At 44.3% G+C, this 27535-nt stretch overlaps 1 protein-coding gene across 1 annotated transcript in view; it reads left to right on the forward strand.

The window, feature by feature from the left end:
• LOC119385850 (uncharacterized) overlaps positions 1–25683 on the forward strand; it is a 103582-nt gene extending 77899 nt beyond the window's left edge. The window contains 5 exon segments of the mRNA XM_037653222.2: positions 11647–11961; positions 14066–14371; positions 17223–17334; positions 18450–18549; positions 21177–25683. Coding sequence (XP_037509150.2) covers positions 11647–11961; positions 14066–14371; positions 17223–17334; positions 18450–18549; positions 21177–21258 — 915 coding nt within the window. The 3' untranslated portion in view covers positions 21259–25683.
• The last annotated feature ends 1852 nt before the right edge of the window (positions 25684–27535 follow it).

A 27535-nucleotide genomic window follows, 5' to 3' on the forward strand; every position in this document is an offset into this window, starting at 1 on the left:
CTGCCGCCGAGCATTCCTGAAATAAAAAGGGGTCCGGAAGGATGTTACGACGTTGTGAATCAGCGCGTTCATCCGCTGTGGAGTATATACGAAGAAGAGGACGCACAAAGACGAGAGGCGATAAGAAGAGCTGTACGGGGAACAGTGACCGTCGGTGTAAAGAAAAGCTGTTATGGGAGTGAAGGGTGCAGTAATAGGAAAAGGTGCGTTGATCTGAGGGGGCTGGTAAGTTGAACGCAGGAGGGTTTGGGTGTTTCAGTTTTGTGTTTGTTTCTTGCGTTTTGGAGACAAAGCGCGCTAAGTAACCGAGACGGAATAAAAACTGCCTCAAAAGTTAAACATTGGATAAAACTAATCAGTGGCAGTGACAAAGAGGATGAGAGGGCGTTATGTATTTTTTTTAATCACGTTCAATTTTTGTTGTGCTTTATTGAATGTGGCATGTGTGTAAATGCAAAGGGGGGTGTAATAAATTCGGCGCTCTGTCAGGCTTTCCTAGCATTTACGCTTGGAAAATATGTTCTTGTTGTCTGAGATAAACGTGACCATAAATATGAATCACTTGAATATCAGAAGACACCTACAAAAACAGCCTCACCCAATCAACTTCCCACCCCTACCCCCCTCCCGTTAACTTGCTGAAAAAAGAAAAAAAAAGAAACTACTTGTATTTTCGTCGCACTAAAGAAGTCCTTAAGAGTCAATGTTCGCCTTTTATTTACGATCACATTAGCGAGCTACGTTCTGTTCGGCGATAAATTTTATACGGCAGTCAGAAGTCAGAGTGAACGTTTACTTCAGATTACGTTTGCAATTTCTTGCTCGCATATTCTCGAGATGGAGAAACAAATTTTAACTCTCAGGTATAAAGTGCTTACTCTTTAAAAATCCATCTCTGCAAGAAGCGACTCAAGGTTATAGCCTAGCGTACACTGTAGAGAACAAAGCAGTAGAAATGTAAACAATGTTTTCTGAAGTTGCAGGTGGAAGGCGGCTCAGAAGACACGTCAGCCACCGACACCGTAACTGTCAAGCTCAAGTCTATACACGTCAAATATTCTGATTAAAGGCCAACTCCGGCGATTTTTCGAGGTCGATAGATCTCAATCAAATTCGCTGGGTACGTTCCTTTGCACGTTTCCGTCATTTATGCCAAATTACAGGCTTGAGACATGCGCAGATTGTTTGCAAATGAATTTTAAAGATTGTCTGCAAACGCCCTCCTGGCTTCCCACAATTATTGGCAACACTGCGTCTGTGACGTCAGTATTGGGAAGGCGGCGGAAGTGACGCAGCCGAGGGCACCGCTAACTTCGGCGCTTCGGCCGCTACAGCGAGCGTCTGCTGTGCACAAGGCGACAGACAGCGTTGGTTTGGCCGGCGCTTCGCTGGTCGTCCCGGCTGTCACAGTTTTCATACTCCGTGCCGGCGTGACCGGCATGCCTTGCACGACTTCCGGTTCGTTCGTAACAACTGCTACGTCATACGTAGACAGTACACTCGGTTGGGTTTCGGTTTCGGTGTTGCGCTTTTTTGCTTATTTAAAATTATTCTCCAATTTGCCGAGTATTTCTGCTATCGGGCCCCGTAACAGGAGCGTCTGAGGAACATAAAAGCACCATTACTTTGACATGGCCAAAAAATCGCCGGAGTTGGCCTTTAAGTGCATCTACACTCAGAGTATAGTCGAATGTCCCCTCTCCCAACTAGAGACAGAGGCCAGTAAGCTTCAGTGACCTGACGAGCCGGCCTGACGCATCTGCATTATATGACCGATGTCCGTAATGGTTATAAGCCAACGAAAAAAAGATTCCTCGCGAGAAGCCCACTTCGGCAGGCATGCACGCACAAAAAGAAGTATATCGTGACATGCTGTCAGTTATTTCCATTTTCATTCATAGCCCGGCATGCATAAAACATGCCGAACGGCTCGCCAAAGACACGCTCGCTGGACACTCTCGAAGACCGTCCTCCTATCCGCCGCCCTATAACATCATCCGAAAGAAAGCTCCAAACCCATCATCACGCAGTCCAGGCGTAGTCCGAAGACAAACACCGGCGGCGGCTGCAAAGATCCTTGGCGGGAAATCGGCGACGAAGCCCTCTTTTGTTGTTGTCGCCGCATCTTTTCGCCCATGACTTTCCCCTGCGGGGGCGTGATATTTTTATGGCCTTCTATCGGTCGTTAGGGGGGGGGGGGTCCTTTCCCAGCGTCCGTCCGCAAACATCTGTGTAGAGAGACGCTGCCGTCTATCTTATCGGCCGCGCTAGCCTCTCGGGACGCCATCCCTGTGCGGCTGCAGGCCGTCCGTGGCTTTCGGCACTGCGCGATGCGTCTGCATGGCAGCACAAAAACGTTTGCCGTGTCCGAACAGAGGCCGCGCGGGACTGCTTATGGACTCGCGTGCTAGGCGTCGTTGCATTGTCGCCGTCTTCTCTGTCCCGGAATCGTACGTCCCATGGGCCGATATGATGCGGTGGCATTGAATCGTTCGTACCGATGCTGTCCGACCGTGAGGTTCTTTATATAGGAACGACCGGCGAGCATACACAGTGCTGGCTTGGCGATCGTCGGTTATTCGGTGTTAGCACGCCTTGCTCGGCTACGCGATGGAAAGCAGCACACATTTCCATTGATCCGGGGAGGTCACGAACGAGTGGAAAGCGATGAAGAAGTGCAGCGATAGCAGTCCGCGTACACTTTATACTCATCGCGAAAGCTTCGGAGAGAGAGAGAGAGGGGAGAGACGAAGAGGAAAGGCGGGGAGGTTAACCAAGCTTTGGTTCGGTCGGCTACCCTACACCTAAGGCGGGGAAAGGGGGAATAATAGATAAGGCAGAGAAGGAATAAGGAGAGTAATAAAAAGAAGAAGAGGAAGAGATGTTCGGAGTGGTGACCAGCATGTCTGTTGAGAACTCGATATTGAAGTCACGGTTTCTTTTCATCCTTCTCGAAGATGTGCGTCCATAGTTTACTCTTCGGATATAACTATGGATCCATATGTAGGATTGTTGTACTATGTGCTTGGTTGCACTGGATCGTTCATTTATAATGAAATTACATCTAGCTTAAATACGTTCTGCTTAAAAGCGAGTATTAGATAGGAGCCAACTTGGTATTTCCACAACTGCTTGTAAGGGCAAACAGTAGTAGTACTTTATATATATAAAAAAAAAACGCTGGTGTGATTTAAGTTAGTTTTGCTATACGCTTCAAAGAAAATGTACTATTCGAGTTATGTAGATTTCTGATCTGGGCCTTCAGGTACTTCATCAGATTTAACAAGAATAACGAATGTCTGAGGAGAAAATATGCGCGAATGAAGCGGATTTACATTTTGAAAGCTTCGCGACAAAGCGGATAGTGCAACTGTGCCAGTGCGGATTGCACAAAAATTAATACGTTACATTCTGAAAAAAAAATTTACCCCTACACCGAAGGGGACGAAGAAAAGTAAAAACAGACTTCATCTCCGTCCATTTTTCCCTAATTTTCGCACAATGGATTAGTCCTAACTCAACCAGCTATCACTCATTTTAAAGTGTTAAACTGAGTCTCAAATGCCATTGCAGGAGTATTTTGCGATGTAAACCAGAAATTTCGAAAAGGAACAAGCGGTTAGGGCGACATTAGGAGATTGCCACCCCTATATACTGTTTCGAATTATGACCTTAAGTAAACTCCGCATCACTATCAGGCTCGGTTGTAGCAGGCACAGTTTGCTAGAGCTATTGGATCCTGATAGTATTAGGAGTGTCATCTTGAGCTGCATGTACGCAGGTTCTTATCAAATGAAAGCACATTTATTGGTAAGTGAGGTGGCACAACGAAATGCTCTGATGACCAATATTTTTACTCGACCACAGTTTATTTTTACATATACATTACCATATAAGTAACTCTGATACGAAGTCTTTCTGTAATAAAACGTGTCTTTCTTGTTCTCTGATTAGAGTTTGTACTGTTGATTAGCTTTTCTTGTATAACCGAAGCGCTCTGCCCTAGAGTCACCATGAACATAAAAGAAGTGCGCTAAATGAGGGAGAGAAGGGATAGAACACGTATATCCTAAAATAGCTGCTCTCCTCGAACATAACTGCATCCGGACCATGAGTTATGGAATGTGCTTGGACCATGGAATACTAGTGCCTCCAGTGTGAACGTCGCTATACCGATGCTCTTGCTTTACTTGCAAAATGATCTACTCATGGAAATGCCTCAATTCTGTACGTTGTGCACTTTGTGGGCGTTATGTGCATATGACACATTTATCCGGACAAGCACGCTAAGCGTGCCCACAGGCGAACCTCTATAGCTTTCATTAACTCGCCTTTCACTCCCAATAGCGCTCAACTGACGCTGCGGACACCACATTTCGGTGAGCGGTTTCCATGAAATCAACGGATATTTAAAAGTTATAACTTCTGCTCCTCCTAATGTTTGCATAAAACAAATTTACAGGTACTATACGTCTAGACGTCTGGTAACACGAACTCATTTTGATAAATAACGTGTTTAAATAAAGATTACCAAGACGGCTTCGCAAACTTTGCCTCGCATGCCGTTGGAACTAACCACATGGAGTGTATATATCTCACATTAATCCATCGTCATGCGCATAAACAAAACGAGCATGTGTAAACGAAGGCTTCATGGAAACAGCCTGCTGTGAGCATCATTGCAGTATAATAACTGCATCCATTTGTCTTCGGGTGCTGTGCTTATACACGCAGGCACAGATGATGTTTCGGGATTCTGAACATTTGAAGCCATTGAGTCTGCTCTGCATGTCCACAGCAGCATGCGAACTTTTTTTTATTTATTTTTTTATGTTGTTGCAATTACTCGAGTGCCTCGCACAGAAAAGCGTTTGAAGGGTTGCTGAAGTTCAATTCTTGAGCACACACTGATGACTCTCTCTTCTGCATGCGCAAACAAGACGTTCGTAGTCCTTGCGAAGACATTGCAAATACGAGCCCCTACACAAAATTAGAAAATATTCAATCTCGCCTATGCAAAATTAGAAAATATTTCATCTATAAGCACGCATTTCTAAGTGTCCACAAGTTTTCGCCGTGTGTTTCTGCGTATCATCTACAGGGATGGGGTCCTAAGCTATTGATGATATCAGTGAAGGTCCGTTAATGATTTACGTCGCGCTAAGGCTGATACGGGCAAGCTTGAATGAATTTTAATTTGAAGAATTTTATAATAGATCATGAAGGGAACTTGATAACGATTATGATGAAAGCTTCTATGGCGCTGCTGGCGGGTACAATTCAGTGACGAGGGTTGGAGGCCTCAACCCCCTCCCGCATCCCCCACCCCGGGACTTTTACATTTTGTACGTTGTGCGGGTACGTTTAAATCTATCGGCCACGGATTCCAAGAAATTTTGTGTGCGCACGCACACATACAAAAACACGCATGAACATATACATTAAGGGGGTGTAGAACGACCCCTCCCCCCCTCCCTCCTCCCTCCTAGAAAAATTTCTGGCTACGCCCTGCTGCTCACTAATTACTGTAGCGAGAAGCCCTAGCGGATATACTAACCAAAGCCAGCCGAACCTTGCCCAGAGCACATCTGGAGACCTGTTCGTGGCTTTCGGCATGCTATGGGGCCACCTCATACAGCTAGTGGCCTTGGCAGTTCATTTTTGCAGACACGACGAAGATATGCGGTCTTTCCACACGTGCCCGTATACCACGTGCTGCGTTGTCGCGCTCCTTGCCGCCTCCTCCACTTGGCTGCTGGAAGAAAAAGAAATGGAAAAGGAACGAAAACACAGCTGACGGCTCGAATTTCTCGGCTGGAAGCAGCGAGTGCGGAGAGCTTCTATGCTGCGGCCCTTCCGAGCGAGACTTCGTGCCATTCCGAGCGCGTTCTTTCATCAAGAGGGCGCGTCGTCGTCCAATTGAAGAGTCCGCAGTTTTGTGTTTAGCTGTCTTGGAGAGAAGCCAAGGCTGCGCTGCTGTTGCTGCTGCAGCAGCAGCGACGGCTAAGGGGCGGAGGGAGATATGTGTTTGGGAGATGCGGGGGGGGGGTGAAACCCACGAGCCGGGCGCTGAGCGAGCGGAGTGGAGCATTTGCAATCGCTGGTAACTTTCAGCGCGTACAGCAGCAGCAGCAGCAGCCTTCCCTCTCCGGGCTCGGGCATGCGCCTTCTCCCACGTGATTCACGTCCGCGGAGTGTTTCCTTCCAGGGCTGTTGCATGACGGCGAGCGCGCCGGGCTTCAACGTTTGCCGCTGATCAGTCAAGCCGTCGTCGAAAAACTTGGCTGCGGTGCGCAGCGTTTGCCAGACTCCGTTCTCGTTCACTTGTCTGCAGCACCAACAGAGGTTTGCGAGTGCCAAGTCGTCTCGTTCCGTCTGTCGGTGTTCTTGCTTCGGCTGCGGAAGTTGTATAGTGGTTGTGCCTGGACGAAGGAGTACGGATGTGACGCCGCGCCTGTGAAGGCGTGGTGAAGGCCGACGTGTTCTCCAGGCGGAAGGCCCTTCCGAGGCGCCCAATTTCCGGCACACTTGCAGTCTCTTGCGGCGCGGGGCTTCGATCCAGATCGTTCGGAGTGATGTCTTCGGTGCTTACGGATAAGTAGGGCGCTCTGGGGCGTCTGTTGCTCACCCAGAGGACTACTCTTGTTGAAGCCGTGGACTGTTATTCAAAGCGAGCGACGAGAGACTGTAAGGAAATGAAGATTCGTAAACCCTGTACGGTAACCAAACATGCAACTTCTAAGAAGCCGCTTGTTGTCCATCGTCCCAGCTTTCAAGCGCTGTTTGCGCATAATGCTCGGCTTCTCTGGCCGAGTGAGATGAACTCGCCACCTACAAGATAACACGAATCCCGAAAAGATGCGTTTTTTCTGGACAGCGCTGTGTTTTGCAGCACTCCGTGAGTCACGCTGTGTTTTACTACGATAAACTACAACCGTCCGCCAGCCAGAAGTCGCCGGGAGTGTCAACACGGAAAGTGTATGAGATTGTAACTCCTCGTCAGTGTGCACGTCTCGGCGAACCGTGCCTTCTTTGGGAAGCCTGAGTCGACAGGATGTCAATAGCTGCGTACAAGCCGTCGCTGCAGCACACGCGCTAAGGGCGAGCCGTCTGTTGACGAGGACGTGCATCTATCACCCATGTGACACATGCCCGTTTTTTGCTCGGAGAAGCTGTCGCAGCGCTCCGGCGTCGGCCGACAGCGATAAGGAATCGGCGTTCCGTCTCCTCGAGCTCTGTGTCCGCGTTGGCAAGTGTCTCCGGCCATACACATTCTCTCGCCATGGGATTCGGACCGTGGGCGGAGACAGCGACTATGACCTCCCAGGACCCCGTGCCCTTGATCTCAGTGGAAAACTGCCAAGAGGACTTGCGAGGAAAGGATTCCTCTCCGAGACCCAAGAGAGCCCCCGATGAACTGCGCGGACGTCTGAGTGATGCCGTGTATGTGTCCTCGATGTACCAGATCTGCTTCGCTGACGTTGAGTGCCACTCATCTGACGAAGAAGATGAAGAAGAGCTCGAGGAGGTGAGTGGGGCTTGGTGATCATGCTCAGCTAACGCGGTCACGTTGGGTGGTTCCCATAACATTTATTTTTTTTAAAGAAAGTACGTACGCCCTGCGATGTGACCTCGCGTACGTAAGGTCGCATCGCCGCACTGTGTAATGTGTGCCTTGACATGTTTCTGTCACAATTTCGTGTAGGCAGTAGAGCTTACACTGATGTTTACGCTAGCTGGTAGATGCCCGTGATAGGTGCAAATAAATATGTTGACTATATGCACACAAGATTTCCAGTCATCAAAGTTTTCAAAGTGAATGGATGAATGAAGCGGTCCGAGGACAGCTTTCTTCTGCAGTCCCCTCCATCTGTACTTTGCAGAGATGGCAAATAAAAATATCAAAAAACAATTTCAATTTCAGTGAATGAATGAATGAATGAATGAATGAATGAATGAATGAATGAATGAATGAATGAATGAATGAATGAATGAAAACATAGGCACTGCACGACAGACATATGCACTTCGTGCAATATATGTCTTTCTCTGCGCGCGCCCTCGACCTCTGACTTTATAATCTGTGGCCAGTGACTATCTCTCGAGCATAAACCAACATGGTTAAAAATGAATATGTGGAGCTAGCTTGTGAAACGACATAACCTAGAATGGATATAAGCATCGATAACACGAAGTTTTGCGACGCGAACTGAGGTTACTTAAGTACTAGAAAGCCAAAATTTATATGGAATGCATTGCGTAGTGCCCAGAATGATTTTTAAGTGTTCCGCATTTGTCGCAATGGAAGTGCAACATTAGATACTGAATTGTAAAACTAATCATCATATTATACAGCATCACCCTTTCTTCTTTTTTCCTTCCTTACCTTTCTATCACCCCATACCCCATCCCCAGTACAGGGTAGCAAACAGGAAAATTTTCTTCTGGCTAACCTGTCTGCATTTCACTTAACCTTTCTCTCTCCTCTCTCGTCCGATGCATTCTTTAAAAAAAATGCCGCTCCTTATTAAGGTCTAGCTATGTCGTGCCACTGTTATATGATTACCACTATCATCGTAATTCTAATTTTATCGCCAAAACAAACATTTACTCCGCTTATAACGTTGTCGTTGGCATTAACGTGACAGTCGTGTCTATTAACATTACGCCGCTCGCAGTTAATGCACACATGAATTTTAGTTTGCGACTGCTTGCTAAAAACACGTTTTCGTCGCCGTGTTTTACTTTCTGTTAGTTACTTTGGAGAACATAATCTAGATAAACGCATATGTGAGAACAATACCAGTCGAAGACTTGTCTTATTTGATGAAGCCATATGAGATGGATGATGCTTGGGGACCCTGAAGTTACGCGGCCGTGCCTCGTGATACTGCTATAGTCTACTTACGAACAAAGATAATTTTCCCTGTTGCATAGTACTCTATCTTCCTTATAGTGCAGCGATACGAGTGTGGCCGGCAGGATAACGTTCCAAGTGTATCGAAATAAATATTTTCAAATTTCGCGGCGTTGGCGCTTTCTTGGAGTCTTTGTAAAGTGATCGATAGATGGCGCGAAATCTCACGCGGCTTCTGCCCATGCGCGGGGGCCGTTCTTGCAAGTTTCTTTTGTTCGCGGATAACTCAAATAACTTTCGCTTCACCACGTTTGCGGTGCGTGCGTTACAGATATCGAGGCCGCACGTGAGATACCTAACATATTGTTGTACGCGAGCTAGTTGTTTGCAAAGCAAGCTAGAGTGCACCGACTGTGTTGTTTGTGTCGTGCGATGCGCCGAGGGATCACCGAGACGTGCCGTGAAGAGAAACGCCCGGGTAGAACGACCTCGACAAGTTGACGCCCACTTGTCAAAAAAAAACTGACCTTTTGACCCACCACCGCGGCTTCGAGATCTGTGTTTGTGTGATCCGCTGTTCGACTCATATCATCGAGCTCCTGCTCTCCGAAGTGACTGGCAGAAATGCATCGAGGTGTCTGGCGAGCAGGCAAGGCGGGGGGAGTTCGTGCGAATACCTGATCCCACGCATCCATCCGGTGGCGTCCTGTTTCAACACCCTCCCGCCTTTTGATCGTGTACGGGCGTGCGCCTGGTCGAGATCCAAGTTTCGCTGCTTGGAATCAGGAAGTCATTAGTTCTTTTGTTGCTGTTGTAGTTGCTGTCCAGCGACGAGACAACTAAGCGATGAAGAGCGTGTTTGGCGGCGTTTGGAACAAAATCGAATCCGGCAGGTCTTTTCTTCCGGCGAGTATGAGATACGACGTGATACGCCAGCAGGACTTCGGTGGCGTTGGCTTAAGTTCGAGAAGTCTCGAGGTGGAACCTCCGTCCACCTGTGCTTATTCCGACGAGGAGGACTCTTCGGAGGAAGAAGAGTGGCAAGAGCCCTCTCGCACGGAAGAGAGCAAAGTTCGGAACGAGGACGACTGGAATTTCTTCGACAACATCGTGCAACTACTCGGCGATGCCGACTCCGTCGAGGTAAACGGAAAGCGTTAGCGTGCGAAGGAGGTGCTTTATGAAAGAAGTCTCGCGCATCTAAAGGTTTTGTTCTGTGACGAGTAGGTTCTTTCGCTCGCGCTTTCTCTCCTGTTCTTGTTTCCTTTTACTTCTTGAACAACTAATTGACGTGGGCAATGTGGTATGATTTTTCATTTTATTGCGGAATGCACCGATTACTCTAATGGGTATAACATGAGAGTTGTTCACGACATGCGGAGCGGCAGTTTCTCCTAAAAATTGAAAGATACGTATCCAATGCATATAGACAGCGACTCAGGCCAGAGAGGCATGCACAAATACCTGTAATATTCCTCACTGTAACAATAGTGTTGGTGGCTTCATTTTCTGTGTTGTCAGTGCAGATTGCTGTCCTGCATTGCACAGGAAAAGCAATGCTTAGTAACTATACAGCATAGACTATTGCTTCAGTAAAGTTGCAACTAAACCCATGTGTGTAAAAAAAACAACAACCAATAAGTATATTTCAGATAATAATCATTTACAACCTACAAGGAGCAATGCCATTCTTTTGCTTTACTATTCTTTGGATGCATGACCAGAGCCCTTGTATTTCGCAGTTGTAGAAATCAACAAGGAAGTCCTCTCTATCAGCTCCACTACTGCTGCAGGCTGCTTCGTTCACACACAATAGAATTTTATTAAAATGTGTGCCAATCAATACTATTCTATTCCGCTGCCTCTGCAAGTTCATCTAAGATTTTTTACTTTGTTACCTCACATAACACTGGGCAATGTATGGCACTGTGCAGTGGGATGTTAGAGGAAAGACGATTTTGATAGTGTGAATGCATGCAAATCTTTTGGCACATTAGTATATTATGACAGGAAGTCAAGCAGTTGACATTTTGTAAGTTCCATGTCACATGCAGAAGTTGAAATACAAAAGACAAAGGCGTTGAGGCCAGTGCTGTTCCTATGTGAGACGGAGTTTGACGTGTAAAACTTGAGGAGCTCCTAGCCTGGCTATTCTGTGTCGGTTCATTTTGGTGTAGAGGCACCACAGAGAGTAAACAAAGATGGATAACAACAAATGTGTTTCTTTAGCTAGAAGTGTATCTGGAAAATTTGCTGTGGTAGTGTTCTTCAGTCTATTAATCTGCTTGTGCACTCACTGGTCATTGAAGGACACACTTTCAGAAGTCTCACATGTTTGCTTTCACTATAAAGGTGCTTGTAGCTGCTGACATTTACAAAAGGACCTCGGGATTACGATTCACTTCACTCTTCCCAAAACGTTTCCTCCATGTCAGTGTGCTGGACTCAAAATTGAACGTGGAGCAAGGACCCTTCCAAACTCTGAGCGATCTTGTTCTCTACTTGTTTTCATACGCGAAACTCCTGGGTCCACCCCTGGTTGCTGTGTAATGAAAGTGCTGTCATTTGTTTTAATTAACAACTGTAGCCATTCTAAGCCTTGTCCAAAGTCAGTCCTATTTCTTGTTCTGGTTTGGTCTGAATCACTTCGCAGGATGGAATTAAAAGATTTATCCTCACATTTGCATCACCAAACTTTTCATTTATTTATCTTTTATGTGTAGCTCATTTCATCCTAATGCTCCTTACTCGCTCAACTCAAGTGCTTGCATTACCTTACTTTTTTGCAGAGACGCAATGACCGTGAGGCGATTCGACAGAAGTTGGCCATGGACACAGATGTGGAGGAGTCCTTTGGTATTGAGCGCACCAATCGCAAACCAAGTCTTGCTGTGAGGCTACAAGAAAGCAAGAACCTGCAGATCTGCTTCATGAATGAAACTGCTGCCGAACTGGACTCCTTAGAGCTCTCTGGGGCCGCTGCACAGTCCCAGAAAGACAACAGCACTCAACAGGCCACAAGTCAGCAAGGGAACGCCAACACTTCTTCTGTCGGGCTCCCCAATGGACTTCTGAATGCAAGCTCTGACGTCTCCCTGCTGCAGGTGCAGTGGCCCTAATAAGTTTTATTTGTTCTCTACGCGAGTTCATTTCGGTGAGTTTACTTAAAGGGCCCCTAACCATCCAGAGGTTTAAATTTAGCTGAGGTGTTGCAGTTGTGCACAAGTCTACAACGAAACACGTGTAGCTGTGATAATTTTTCAAAAGCAGTGCCGTAATAGCGGAGTTACACACGTTTGATGATACGAAAGAGGTCCTCGCTCTTTCCTTCGCTATGCTTCGTTCGTTGGCTCGTCTCTCCTCCTGGCCGAGTGCTCTCCTCACAGTGCGAGGAGGAAGAGCAGCAAGCACGCGTACCTGCAAGCGGACAAACAGGTGTTGTGGATGATGAGCAGATGACATGTTGATGTCATGGCGAACGTTGAGGGGATGAGGAGTGCCGAAAGGCATGGAGAGGAGAAGGGATTGTTTCTTGGAATTTGTGGGGCACCCGTGACTCGTAGCACTGGTGCATTTGGCATTGTTGATTGTGATGGCATTTTGATCTCGATGCGCGCATTTACGTGAAATGTTAAAAAAATTATCGGAGGTGGTTTAGGGGCCCATTAAGGCAACAAATTTTACTCATGGTCTCTGAAACCTTTTCTCGTAAAACCTCCTTCCTTAAGTTGTAGATACTTAATATATTTAGGCAAGAATTATTTCTTAAGCAGAATACACAGCACAGAAACGAACACAACACAAGAAGACAATGAGACGAGCGCTCTTGTGCTGTGTTTCGTTTCTGTGCTATGTATTCTGCTTAAGCGATGACCAACCAACACTCCCAAACCCTGTCCCTTCTAAAAATTATGTCTATCAGCTGAAAATTTTATTCTGAAACATTTCTGTCATGTACCAAATGTGAAACGAAGCACCCAGAAACATTCATACACTCTAGCAAAAGCTGCTTTCTACATTCTTTTGACGCCTATCATGGTAGCTTAGTGGTTATGATGTTGCACTACAGAGCTCGAAGTTGTCAGTTTTCATCCAAGCCTTGGTGGTGGCCACTTTCTGTCTGGGCAGAATGCCGAAGTGCTTGTATTACACCAATTCCTGTCCCTCTTTTTCAGTAACAAGAACCACATGATTGAAATCAAGATCTGAAAAGGAGATCCTGTATGATTCTGTGCTCTTGTTTCATGATGTCGTTTGAATTGTGCTTTTAGGAACTGTATCAGTACCAACCGGTGCGATCTCTGTGCTTGAAAAATAGACCGTTATTTCACAGTTTAAGCTGTTATGAAATGAAATGGTACGTTAGGCATAAAGCAATTTTACAAAGCCAGCCAGAGCCCTGTGACTCCTTCTTTAGGAAATTGATTTCAGCAACTATAGTATGCATTAAAACTATATTTGCTACACATGTGTAGTGGCTTAGCTTTTGCAACAATCTACAAAGCATCATCCAAGGTTTGTCTGCAGTTATTTTGCCTGGTCCCTTTATTGCTAACTTTGGGCCTTTTCATGCTGCTGAGTGTTGCTCCATGTGCTGGCACTCATGTTGTTTGTGAGAGCATGAAGGAAGGACATGGGGAAGTTCAAGGCAGGCAGGTTGTCCATTGTCTTCCCTTCCACATTCGGGGCTTGCCCACACTTCTCGACACTTTGCTGACTAAAACTTCTTGAACTGCAATTAACTATCATTTACATTGCTGTGTGAAGGATGAGAACTACACACTGTTTCAGGCACGTTCAGTACTCATGCAAGCTTGTGAATTATGCATATGTCCACAGTTTGGGTATTGTTACAAGGGGCAATGGAAGATTTTTGCTAGAGGCAATGGTGCATGGACCAGAGGGCACTATGTAGCTCTCAGTCAACCGCCCAATGTCACCAACATTGGCCATGAGGGATACAAAGAAAGTGAGAGGGCATGCACGTCTCCTCTCCAGTTTGGCGACGATCCCATTTCACTTCTTCTTGTAGCTAGGCTGTGCATTCTGATCTAGCTGTGACACACGGAAAACTTCAGCGCACGGTGCCTATGCTCAAGAGACTTGTTCTGTATGCAGTTAATTGTGCGGGTCATTAGGGGATTGTACTGGATCGGAATTGTTTCACTGGTATAGCCATTACATATTACGATATTGTGCATGCTGCAGACCAGCACGAAGCCAGCCCAGTGCACGAGCCCTCCAGTCAGGCGTGGCTCACACGAGGAGGCTGCTCCCAAGCGGCCATCGTTCTTCTTCAACCGACGCAAGAGCTGGCGTCAAAAGAAGGCTGATGGCAGTGGCGAGGTCAAGAAAGAAGCCTCTTCTGAGTCCTGGAACGGCGAAGACTTCGCCACTCGCCAGGCACGGCTTCAGGCGGAAGCGAGAGCGGCGCTGGCACAAGCCAAGGAGATGGCACGCATGCAGATGGAAGTGGAGCGACAGCAGAAGAAGAAGTCGCCCATTGCCGACATTGTGAGTGCTTTTGTGTTGTTTTGTTCAGTGATTTGTTTATTTAGTTGTTCTTTTCTTTTTAGTTAGTCATGCTCAGTCGGTCACTTAATTACTCTACGAGAGATGTGGGAAAGAATGTAATGGGAACACAAAGTACAGGTAGGTATGCAGAAAAATGCATTACGAGAAATTAGCATTCATTTTATACCTAAGTCTTCTTTGTAATGGAGATGAAGGGCACATCTGCTCCATTTTTACAGTGATGGCGTTATTAGATTAATGTGAGGCTATGTATGCATATCTAAGAAAGTTCCTTGGAATGGGCTGTCTTTTGGGGAGTGAAGCTTCTGTCTCAGGTTTACAGTCAATGTGGTGTTTCATAAAAGACTAAGAAAGATAGCTTTATGCATGTATAGAAACAGGTTCTATATATAGGTATCTGACATGTGTAACATCCTTTACCACGCATTGTTCTCTCTACTGCACTATACTGTTACACAAAGGACAAGAGAAGACAATACACACATGTGCGCTATCTTCATGGCCTTTCTGTAACGATGTAAGTGCAGCAAACAAAGCGACGCGATACCAAGTAGTCCCAGCAAGAGGATTATTGAACTTTACTTGGCAGACAGTCTAAGGCCCATATTCACAAACGAACCTTATCTTTATCTCTCATTTTCCTTATCATTCTTGTACCCTTAACATGCTTCATAAACAGATATGAAGCCAGTATTCACAAACCAGTCTCAGTTATCTTTTTCGCTGCTGATTGTTTTTATGCGCTTAACGCACATTAAGGGCACATAAACGACAAGGAAAACGAGAGATATAGATAAGGTTGGTGGAAAGGCTGTTTGCACCACTTTTTCTACGATTTAGTGGTGGTGGTGGTGGTGTTGCAACAGGTGCAATCTGCTTTGGTTTATGCCCATTGCAGTGCCTTGACTTCAGTCTGATGGGATTGACAAAGTCTTCGATATATTTTTATGGCATAGGGAGATCTAATAGCAAAGCAGGGTTATTGTCTTACATACTTGCCTCTTGTTGTGTTTTTCATTTATCCAACAGAACCATATAGGTCATGACTAGTGCTTTCACTATAGGTGCCCATAAAGTGCGTATTATTATGACAAAGTATGAAGTAGCAGAAGCTAAGAATGTATGAAAAATGATTTGACAAGAATCGCATGTTTGTGTATACATTTGTTTGCACTTGCTGGCTGCTATAGTGGTTCTGATTTTTTATGGGGTGGCTTTTCTGCACGTTTTATATCTTCTGATGTCACTTAAATAAATGAAACAGATGTAATGTTATGGCTAATATGCATTCGCATCCTCTTTAATCTCTGCGTACTACATTAATAATCTCAGGAGGGATTGATGAGTCAGCCACAGTTTTTGCATCTGTTTGCCCCTATTCATTCATAAAATTTTATTGCGATAGCAATTATATGGACAGTCTCGGCTGGATCTTACCGTCGCCGTCGCCGCCGTCATGCACCGTATATGTATAAGTATGTATATATATATAAAAGCCCCAAAGAAAAATAATTCAGAAAAATGCTTCCGAAGTGCGGAATCGAACCAGGACCTCTTGCTTCACAGCGAGTGGGGCTAACCACTGCGCCACGAAACGCAGATCCCCCACGTAGCTAACGGCGAGCGTTATATACTCACCCTTTACCGCTGGACGAACTCATTTCTTCATTACCAGCAAGATGGCACTAGGAGCGCGACGGGCGCTTTTAAAAGTCGTCGGAGAGCTCGCTCGCTTCTTATATTTGCGCTGGGAGAACCTTGCCCTTCCGCTGTCTGCTCACGCGGTTTTCTCGTGGTGAGGGGAAGAGGCATGTTTCATGCTTTCACCGTGGTGTCCGCGCTCATATTACGGAGCGTACGAAAGTCACTCGAGCTCAAGGGACGCCGCTAAACGAACAAACAGAAGATGAGCGCGAACTATCAAGTGTCACAGCTCGACACTTGAAGGACGCTAGTTTCCTTCGCTGCTTCGGCCGCCTTTGCAACAGGAGCGCTGTTCAAACTGAGAGCATCCATTGGCGAGCCTCACTTTGTATAGCATTAGTTTCTTGCTATCGCATTCATTGCTTCGGCCTTGCGGCGAAACTGTGATTTTTTTGTTGTTAAGCCTTCTGTGTGTTATACAAAGTCAAACTGCATCTTAAAAGAAGAAATTAGTTTATTTGTAACCACAATCACAAGGTCAGTGTGAGAACTCTAACCATACCATTTGAAGCACACTTATTGCACAACCATTTACGTTGAAGCACGCATATTGCACAAACATCATTGGTTGTCCCTGTTGTTTTGTCATCAAAAGCGCAGTCACATGCATCATCATTTCTGCCTTAAATCACTGTCGATGTTGATCTGTGTAGCTGTACTACTGTGGCCCCATTTTTGCAAGCAGCCAATCATTAACTAGTGCATTAGTGCCCGAAAGTGTAGATGGCCAAATTTGTAGTCATTAGCATAGTTCTCTACAACAAATGTTTTTGCTAAAAAGCAGCTGTACGTTCTTGATGTATTAGTAATAGCATCGCATATTCTTTGTTCAAATACTTCTCAATCCAGAAGTAAGTAATGGAGATCAAGAAGTGTGCCCGTGTAGTTACGCACTCCCTTTGACTTTGCTTGATCCAACAATTTTCAAAACTTATGTGACGTCTATTTGATGTAGTGACTTTCTTTTGTAAAGTGGCAGTGTAGGTAGCCTTTAGTGGCGGCCAAGTTATTCCTTATTGCTTCTTCTGCATTCTAGATCGTCATGTTTCTCTGTACTATCCACTTCCAAGACTGGCAGGCCTTTGGAGCTGAGTTGTATCTGAATTTGCACATTTTCCTGTTCCAGGTTGGCATTTCTTTTCCTGACAGCCGCCACCGGCTAAGCCGACAGATGCTGAATGACATGAACGTGGCACAGCTGCAAGTAATTGTCAACGACCTCCACTCACAAATTGAAAGTGAGTATCCTTGTGCCTGCCGCACTAATACGTAGCTCTTTTTAAAGTGTTGTTAAGGTTACATAAGCAGTGAACACATCTCATGTTATGGCTACCACTGACAATGGCACTGATTCAGATGAGTGCTAACTTAAAGTTGTTCAGTGGGCCCTCTTGACTTCTTCCTGTTCTAATATCCTGGCCAAACACCGTCAGCTAACCTGGTTGATTCCATTTCCTAATGATGTGACAGTGTCGCGTCACGAGAAATTCGACTCAAGGACTACCTCGATGTAGTTTCTTGTGCATTTACTACATTTATGATGTATCCAGTATGCATTTTATAGTGTACTTAATTAAATCAGCTCCCTTATTCTTATTCTTAACTTCTTGGAGGTTGAATAAATGATGTTTAACTGTACAAAACGGGATCCAAGAGCAATCATTGCAAGTGGACCCTTTGGTAACCTTCTGTTTTAACGGAGCAGTGAGTATTGATGGTGATGATGGTTGTCAGAACTGAAAGGTTGTATCAACTTCACCAGTGGATATTGCATCAACTTCACCAGTGGTATCTACTGACATTACAGGAGATGCAAAGTTGTACAATACTATCATCTATGCACAACTTATCTATGTGTATTGTGCATTTCCCTTTCGATGTGAGACGCTTACAAATATGCAACCTAAAACACTTCTTTTATTAAAGTCTGCGTGCCTTGTTTTTCATCCCTTCTTGCCTCAGCAAGTTTGCTTAGAAATTAGTGTTAATAATCATGCTCACCCTCTTCCTCAAAACACCATTGTAGCCTGTAGAGAGCCCTGTTCTATGCATTCTCTCTTGTAGTCTGATTTTTCTTGGGAAAATTGTGTTATGCTGTACAGAATCCCTGATATTGCATAGAAGAAGAGGGTCATCCTGTATAGTGATATCACATCAATTTTAATTCCCAGACTGCAAAACAAACTGTTTTGTTTGTAACTGCACGTCTGCTAAGTGTATACCAACAGCAACAGTACTATGACGGTAACTGGTGTTATACAAGTTGCCCACTTTGCTATTTCTTCTATTTTCTCAGAGTGATCTTGAAATATTCTAATCAGTGACTTTATTTTTTTTTTTCTATCATTCTCAGGTCACAATGAAGATCTGGTCAAGTTTTTGCTGGAGAGAGACGATCTTCACATGGAGCAGGACTCCATGCTTGTTGATATTGAAGACATGACAAGATACTTGTGAGCATACCTTTTTATTTGCATTAAGCATATTGTGTCTGCTAATAACTTAGAACGTGAAATCTTTGTGAGCTATTTACTTTATATGAAAAATTGAAGAAGTCATGAGCCACTTTTCTAAGTAATTATCCAATGATCTTAGCATTGGAATTTATTTCCTCACGAATCAATCGCTGCAAACATTCCTCAAACCTGTGAAGAACAAGAGGAGTTATAAGGGTTTGTCGCTCTCTTTAAGCGCTTTCTCTCATCTCTCATCACGACAAGCACGCTGGAAGCTAAGCAGGAAGGGATGGTACGGGGGAATAAAGTTGAGTCAGCATGCATCATGACTTTGAACGCATGTGATGAAACGCGATCGCTCTTTCCTGTTGTGATCCTAAGTGGGAGAGCGCGGCTCACTGTGTAATGTTAGCAGACTATGGAGTGCAGCACCGGCACGTGGCAGCATCCCGTGGTAAGAAGCGCGTCTGATCCAAACACCGCTTATGATTTATGATGACTATTGGCCAATAGCATGCTACCCGCTGCTCGACGTCAAACAGCGGGCACCGGCAGCTCCAAAGCGAGGGAGGACGGGCCTCTGCATGAAAAGAGGGCGTCTGAGAAAATGGCAGCTTCGTGCCTCGCTTGTAAGCTCTCCTTGCCGTGCACGACTGCAAGGTTTCGCCTGAGATGTTCATAGCAATGTCTGCAATCCGCTGGATGCAGTTTCTCGCCAAGCCTGAGGGTGGTTCATGACCTCTTTAAAAGTTTCTAGCAAGGTTTCCCAGTATGGCGGCACAAATCACTGGTGTTGCTGCTAATACATAAAGATAGAAAGAACCACTAAATGCTGATGTTACAGAAGGAACTTCTGGATGTAAAGACTTCCTGTCAGCATCTTTTTCACACTGTGTAGTTGTCACAAGCTTTTGCAGAATGGATAGCCAGAAATCTTGTCACATGAGCAAATGCCAGCTGCCACAGCAGTTGATCATAGTGGATGTTAAGCATTAAAGGGGTGGTGCCATCAAATTTCAAGGCTATAACAAGCCTGTTGTGGGTTCCTCTGTATGCAAGGCATCCACACGAAGGGTCGGACACTGCATACGTTTAGACATATTTTTAATTCACTTCCAAAGTGTACCTAAATGCCCATTCTCCCGATCGAAACCCATCGCTAGCGCGCCAACACTGACGTAGATCTGTAGGATGGTCAACGAAAGTTGTAGTGACGTCACACCAAGTCTTGCTGCAGTAACGTGAGTGACCTCCGGACCTTCGCCACTTCCGCAACGTACTAGAATATATTCTAATTCACTATAGTACCGGCAAGCATCGGTTGCTACATCACTCGCCGAGTTTCGATCGCTTCCTGGCTAAGTGCGTCACAGTCTTGTGTGGTCACGTGACCACGCCCTCCTACACTTCTACGTCACTGCCCAACCTCGGTGCCCAGAAACCGAAACCGAAAGTCGTCCACATCAAAAGGCGATATTACATTATTTAGGGAGAATACATGAATCTTGGTGCGTGCATCATGCTTCCTGGAGCTATAGGAAACGCTTACAGCAAAGAATGCGCAAGCCACAAATTTAGTGGCACCACCCCTTTAACTTTAGGAAGTACCACCAGAAGTTGTCTACTGAGCATACCATTTTAAAGTTGAATTCTCGTGTTTTAAATGCCAAAAAACTGATGTCATCACGAGGCACACTCTGGTGAAGGGCCTTGGATTAATTTTGACCATCTGGTGTTGTTTAACATGCACATAAACCCAAGTACACACGTGTTTTTGCATTTGCATTTTGCATTTCACACACATCGAAATGCAGCCGCTGTAATCAGTAGTCAAGCCTGTGCCCACACGCTCAGCAACGTAACACCATTTAACTGCTAAGCCTCCACGGCAGATGAGAATGCTGCATCTTGGCAATAGCTTTCTTGGCTGTTAGTATTGGCCACTGCCAAATGAAACAGCCTAAGTTCATATACTGAGCAAAAAAAACATTTTGCTTCAACGGCACTTCACAGTGCTCAGCTTGGTGGTACATGGACCGAATATTTGAGAATGGTTATTCATATGCAGACCTCTTGTCTGAGCAATGCAGTTAGTAATTTTTCTTCGGAATAATTGTAACTTTTGAAATCTCTGTCAATCTTATTATTGTGTCTATGTGGGGCAGAATACGTATGCACATTACAGGTTCAGTCTTACAGCTGGACAGGCTTTACTGTGCTACTTGTTGTTAAAACATTTAGGTGTACTTAAATCCTTGATAAGGGTCTACAGTTGAACCCCTTTATAAGGGACATGCACTGGGGAGAAATTCTGATCCATTAATTTGAGGGGCCTCTTGTAAGCAGGCCACCACATTCTCATTTTCTGATCAACCCCTTTTTCAATGTAGGCATACTGGTAGCTCTTTAATCCTTACATCAGTGCCTCTTACAAAGGGATTCAACTGCATCATCACAATGGTGTAGCCTAAACTCCGAGATAGCAACCGACAGGTTGGATTGCATTTGTTCAAGGTGACAAAAAATAGAGAGAGTGCTTGAAGTTATTATAGTGCTTGAAGTTATTTTTAAGTGTTCTTTGCAAGCTTGGAGCTGACCCTGCGGTATTTTGTCTTTTCTTGTAGGGGAGCCAAAAACATGAGTGCATCTCGTGATGGCTCGTCAGTGTCCCTGTCTAATCCGGCAAAGACAATCCCATCGAAATGAAGAGAGACACACCTTCAGCTCTGAAGGGTGCCAAGAGGCATGCCTACATTGTGTTCTCTGTAATCTATGTTTTTTACTTTATTTAGCAAGCTCTCTTCCTTCCTTCTATTCTTGACCCAAGTCACAGAAGGCAGTTACTGAGACTTCAACAAAACTCAAGACCTCGCAGAGAGCTGGTACTTTCCTGATGTCCTTACTACACCCAGCTATGCGTTTGCTGTTTTTAGGTTCACTGTCTCGAATATTGTGCGATTTGAGGCGGGTTTTCGTTGTTTGTTGTCATACCTGTGAGGCAGAGCCGACAGTACTTGACTAGGAAGAATGTTATGTTAGCATCCTTGCTCTTTGGTGCCATGTTTTTTCTATGCTAATGCCGCTCTACAACAGTGCCAGGCATTAGACATTAGTTCTGCGTAAACAGCAGTCCTTACTCATTTTTTGTTGGATGTTTCCAGGTGCTTAACACAACTCTCTTGAAACTTGTTTCCGTTTTTTTTCATTGAGGAACGCTTTATTGTAAATTGCTCTCTGCAAGTTCCAAGGGATAGTGTAAGTTAGTACTCTACATCTTTGGTTACTGTTCTGCTCTCCATGTGCAATTTGTGTGAACACGCACTGAAAGCAGTGCTTCTCAGTGAGCTACCAGTGTATTGAGAAGTAACACTTGATGTGACCAGGTCAGGTCCTTAGTGGCAGACCCTACGTAAACCTTTTTTAATTTAACGGAGGAGATCGTGCCATACTACTAACTTTGTGCCCATAATGAGGACCACTCTTGGCAAGCAAGGGAATGTGCTACACTGGGCTCGTTTTCCTGAAGTCCCCCTTTCACCTCGTAATGTACATAGATTTGCTGTTATAATGTATCCTTTTTTTTTTCCAGCAGTCCTAAGTGTCAGTGACTTCGTGATATTTTCTGTTGCGTGAAATGCTTCTTAAAGGGGTCAAACCTGAAACACATTTCCATGCCAACTTGCTACCACTAAGCGCGAACGGGAAGTCTATGGGGTCAGCAATGTTGCTATTTCAACTCTTCCGTGATCCATATGAACAGTAAATGTGACAGCTTGTGGACGAGGACACAAGAGTGATGTGAGACACATGAGTTGAGAGTTAGCACCAAGTTTGTCTTTGTTTGTAGCACTGTATATTTACTGCTCATACATGCAGGTTTGTCATGAGGTACGGCAAAGGTATCCTTTCTCTGTAAAAGGGAATGAAAGGAATGTACATCATAGACTGCTATGGTGTCTGTGTGGTAAAAGCAGACTGAGTGATTCTTGATAACTTGCCATTCTTTGATCCTTTACAGCTTAGCAGCCATGACATACATTTGAAGCATTTCTCTAAAACCTTATAGCTTCTGGAAAAATGTTTCAGGGTCCCATTAACTATGTTATTGCATACTGCAAAAGGTATGCCTATAAGTGGCTTTTGTTGTGAATGTTTGATTTCATTTGTTAGTGTTTTTCTCTGTTTCTTCTTTCTTTTTTTGCTGTCAGAGCTACTCATTTCCATATTTTAAAAGCACTTTGTTACCATCTCATTACATTCATAATGCTCGAATCGCAAGCACATCGTATTGACTGCACTGTTCTGGCATTACAGTAGACTCTTCATAAAGCAAAGATCAAGCATGTTTGAAAATCTATTGTTTGAAAAGCTGATGACTGTTCTTGAATTGTCTAGCTTTTCAGCTCTTAGCAGGTTTTGTCTTGTAGTGACATACATTGAATGCCCTACTGCATGATTGTGCTTACTGAGGAAGAAAGTAGGCAACTCTGAAAAGTGGCATTAGTCTTTTTCATTTTCACATAGTTCAATTGATTTATGCACACATCCTCTGTATGAACTCATTAAACGTCCTTCTTTATGGTTCTTGCAACGTCTCATTACAAATGCCCAAGGTTTGAGAACTGTTGCATAGCAGTACTACAAGAGAAAGCTTGCTTGGACTTGTTTAAGTATACAAGTCATCTTTGCTTGCTGAAGGAGGACTGCTTTGCTTGTTACAAAGGTTATAGAGCCTGTAGTGGAAAGCATTTTTGGGTGTCAAAACTGCGCAGACTTTCAACTTATTCAAAATGGATGCTACTGGCAGTGTAACGAGTTTCCATTTTATTTTAAGTTCATGCTCGCCTCTGTTTTAGAACACTGCCCTGTATTATGCCACACTTGATTCTATGGATGTTAACGTAACTCCAAGGCACAACTGAAGACTGTAATCTCTGTGTATAATGTGTTGTTGCTTCTGGTTTACGACATTTCTTGTAGTCGCATATTACTCACGCTATACTGCTAGACTTGTTATTTACACGCTTGTTCCAGATATTGTCTGGAAGTAGGTTGCAGGCACACTGTATTTATCGACTGCTGTCTGCACTGAAAGCCAGGCTAGGACGTTTAACCTCTGTTGTACAGTACGTGTATTCGGAGTTATCCTGTAATATTCGGCATATTTTAGTGAAGTCCTTGTACAGCATGTACACTTGGGAGCTATTGTGCAAGCTTCAGCATATTTTAGCAGCCTGAACGTTTGATTTGGTAGCGCTGGAAAATGCCACAGAAACGTGCATAATTTTCTGTAGACTGTGTATACCCTATTTTTATGTCATGTTTGTCTGCACCCTTGAAGTGAAAGCTCGGTTTCACAAGTGTGAGCAGCTCCTTTGAAAGTGTAGCAAATAGATTGAATCTCGACACCTTTTGGAGCGTACAGAAAACAGTTGAGTGTGTGCCTCCGATATTGGTAAACTGATGCAATGACTTGCAAAGAACTTATATGACTCGGGTTGCGACACTTATCAACTACATACATTTTCATTCTCCCTTTACATTTTGTCTGGTCATAACGAATACTGTCTATACAGGCACTAAGTAACAGTGAAAGCCAGTTTTCACTTGTGGAGGAATACCTGTGGTAGTATAGCACATTTGAAACTCGTGCACCAAGTCTTTTCTACACTATACTTCACGTGCACATAGCCTTCTTCATAAAGAAGCTTCTTCCGTTGCATCTGGGTTAGGGCTCTCGAGAAAGTGGACTACACGTCAAAGAAACACACAAAGCAACTCGAAAAGCCCAAGTGGAAATGTGGCCACCTATTCTGGTCTGTATGTCAAATTTCTACACTAGCGAGACAAGAAATGTCGCTACCAGCGACTACTAGTGCATTCTCTGAACGAAACTCACTAACAAGACAAGTAAAACATAAGGTGATGAGGCGTTTCTTCTTGTATGCCTCCTAATCTCTGCACAGTGCTCGCCTATCAAATAAGCTGCGACGTGCTGACAGGGCGCTCACAGGATAATCTACGAGACTGCTGCTTTTATTTTAACACTCGTGTTCGTGTCTACAGGTGTACAGAGAAGTAGCCTGCTGCAACAATACTTGCGCCACTTGTGTGTGTGTATGAGGCTTCTCCTTCTGTACCAGTGGCATGCTTTTGCGTACTCCACACTTCTTAGTGCCATTTGTGAAAGCACAGCCCTGCTGCTTGCGCTGCTGTGTGACACATCGTTTGTACACGTTTAATACTTCTTGTACTCGTTCCCACTGGGATGCTTTCTCCTTTTTGTGTGCTTGCTGAACGTACTGTCGTGGACGGGTGTGTGCTGCTGTGTGGACAACGTAGAAGAGGGCACTTGTCTAGTTTCCAAAAGGCGTTATGTGTTGAGTCAATGACCGCCGTTCAGTTTTTATGAGCGTTATGTTAATTTGCTTGTTCGCTGCTTTGTTTTCTTGAATGGGCATTGGATCTTTGCATGACAGATGTGCTTCACTTTTATGTGCACACAACTTGTGGGTGTTTACACTTAAGAAAAGATTGTCACATAAGTATACATGAAAAAAGCGTGTAGTGTACGCGGTGTCTTTGTATCATGCAAGTGAAATTATTTTATCCTCCGCTGCTAGTTCAGCTGAAGAGGTAATTGGCATCTGCCATGTCACTGCAAGTTCTGCACTGGAAGTGTAGCCACCTGTCTATGCGTGCTTAAAGAATGCCTGTGTTTTGAATACTTTGCAGGTTTGTCGCATTAGTGTTGCGGCACGAAGTCGTCAGTGAAGGCAACAGTTGTGCCATTCTTCGTTCCACATTTTGTGAGTTGTTTCAGTGGCATTGGGGGAATGTTTTCAGTGTGCAGTCATTGTGTTCACCTGTACTTGATTTCTATTTATTATTAAGCCAAGTGAGCGGACCACTCATGAAAGGGTCCATATTCCTTTTGAATGCTGTCGTCTATGTAGTTTGTATATGGCTAGGGAAAAAGAGCGAGAGTGTTTCTGCCGCAGGTTCATTTTCATGCAGTGATGTATGCCTACGGACAAGAAAGAGCTTTGTTAGTGTGCCTGCCCTGTGGCCTGTGCACATGTATGGCGGCCTAAAAGCTGTGAATTCAATAAACGTACCTTTAATTTAGGACTGAAGTGCTTTGATGTCCATTCTTCTTAATTATTAAAGAGCTATTGGTACATGATTTCGAAGTTGCACAAACTTTGCAACATGCTTCATGCATTACTTCAACACATTACAAGAAAACATAATCAATTACAGTTCCTTCGTTAATAAGTGTTATTGATAACAGTTACCACTTCGTTGTTGACCCGAAAAAATAAGGAGCCATCACTCAAATTAAGCCAATGACTCTTACATTTCTCCCAACCTTTATTAAAATTGCACAAATATAGTAATTAGAACGAGCTGGCATGGCTCTTTCAGTGCACCCTTTTCAAGCCTTCACACATTATTTATCATTGGTCTTCATTGGTCTTCGTTTACCTTCACGGGTTGTAAAGGCATCAACAGCAACACTGAAAACTGTCAGTGTGCGGCTGGAGGGTAGAGCGTTGTTTGAACTTGCAAAACACCTTGAGCACAAGATTGTAGTTGCTCAATACATAGTTTGATGCTTGGTCCTTTGTAAAGTATGGCAACTTTGAGAAGGCACTTCCATCTGGTCCAATGAAGAGCTAGAAAAATAAGCTGTAGTTGATTTCCTGGCATCAACGTGCGATGCCGCTATCGATCCATATATGCACTGCTCCAGTTCTGCTTTTCCTGTCTGAACATTTGCATTCATGAGACCACTGCACCAAATGGCCTTGGGTGTTGTACTGCATTGTTGCAGGCATATTGAAGAGCACAAAACTGCACTGCCGGTTCCAGCTTTACTTGTGTGTAATGTAACTGGTTACATGTACGTGCTCACCGAAAAAAAAAAAGAAATAGAGTTACAGTGAGTCTTACTGAGTATAAAAGGTAATCGATCAACTACACAGCTACTAAAAATGTAATTAATTAGATTTAGTTCACTACGTACTTGTTTGCCTCCCGCACACAAAAGGACGGCGCACGGTGAGTACAAAAATTGCAAAACATTGGTGAGATGTTTGAGCTGGACTCCAAGTGCATACTTGGTACCCTTAATTAAACAACGTGATGTCCTGGCAGAAAAGAAAAATTTCCTTATGACTAATAATATAGGGCATAATATGACAATTTTACTCAGAAAGTAAACAGTAGTACACTGCATATGGCTGTGCTCACGGCACCTTCAGCGATTGGAGAAAAGAAAGATAAACCTTGATGTCACGGCAAGCACATCTGATGAGTCCTGCAGCCAATTAGCTGACACAAGTATTACAGGAATATTGTTGAGGCTACTCTTACACCTGCCACTATTTTTTCTGGGGTTTTAGATGTTTTCGTATTCTACTTAGGTGCAATGTGACTATTGTGCTGTTATTCCTTACCTTAAAGTAAGGAATGACATCAGGATTGGAACGGTATTTAGCTTCATAACCGAGAGCTACTGATAATTTCAGTGGCAAAGTAATCATAATCATGTCAATAAATTCTTTCATCTGTTCTTGCTTATTCATTCCAAACGAACATGAAAATTGAGATTGAAAACATTTGAGAGCAAAACAAAGGAAATACAGAAGTTACAAAAAGTATTATGCACTTTTCATTGAGAAGTACTGTATTTACTCGAATGTAACGCGAGAGGTGACTTTTCATTGCGTGCAGGCAAAAAAATAGAATTTCGGTATTCGATTGTAACACGAGGGTCGACTTTAGGTAGCAAAAATCTGGAAAAAAAACTTGCGTTACATTCGAGTAAATACTGTAGTTCGGAAAATATTTGCTTTGAACACGGATAGTGATATTTCTAATTCGGAGTTCACTGTTCAGTACGAACATCTAGTACTAGAACAGATTCGAGAGAGAAAGAAGGTTTGATTACTGCGTACACCGCTGTCATTTAGTTGAA

The sequence above is a fragment of the Rhipicephalus sanguineus genome, chromosome 3, assembly GCF_013339695.2.
Source record: "Rhipicephalus sanguineus isolate Rsan-2018 chromosome 3, BIME_Rsan_1.4, whole genome shotgun sequence".
Taxonomy (NCBI): Eukaryota; Metazoa; Arthropoda; class Arachnida; order Ixodida; family Ixodidae; genus Rhipicephalus; species Rhipicephalus sanguineus.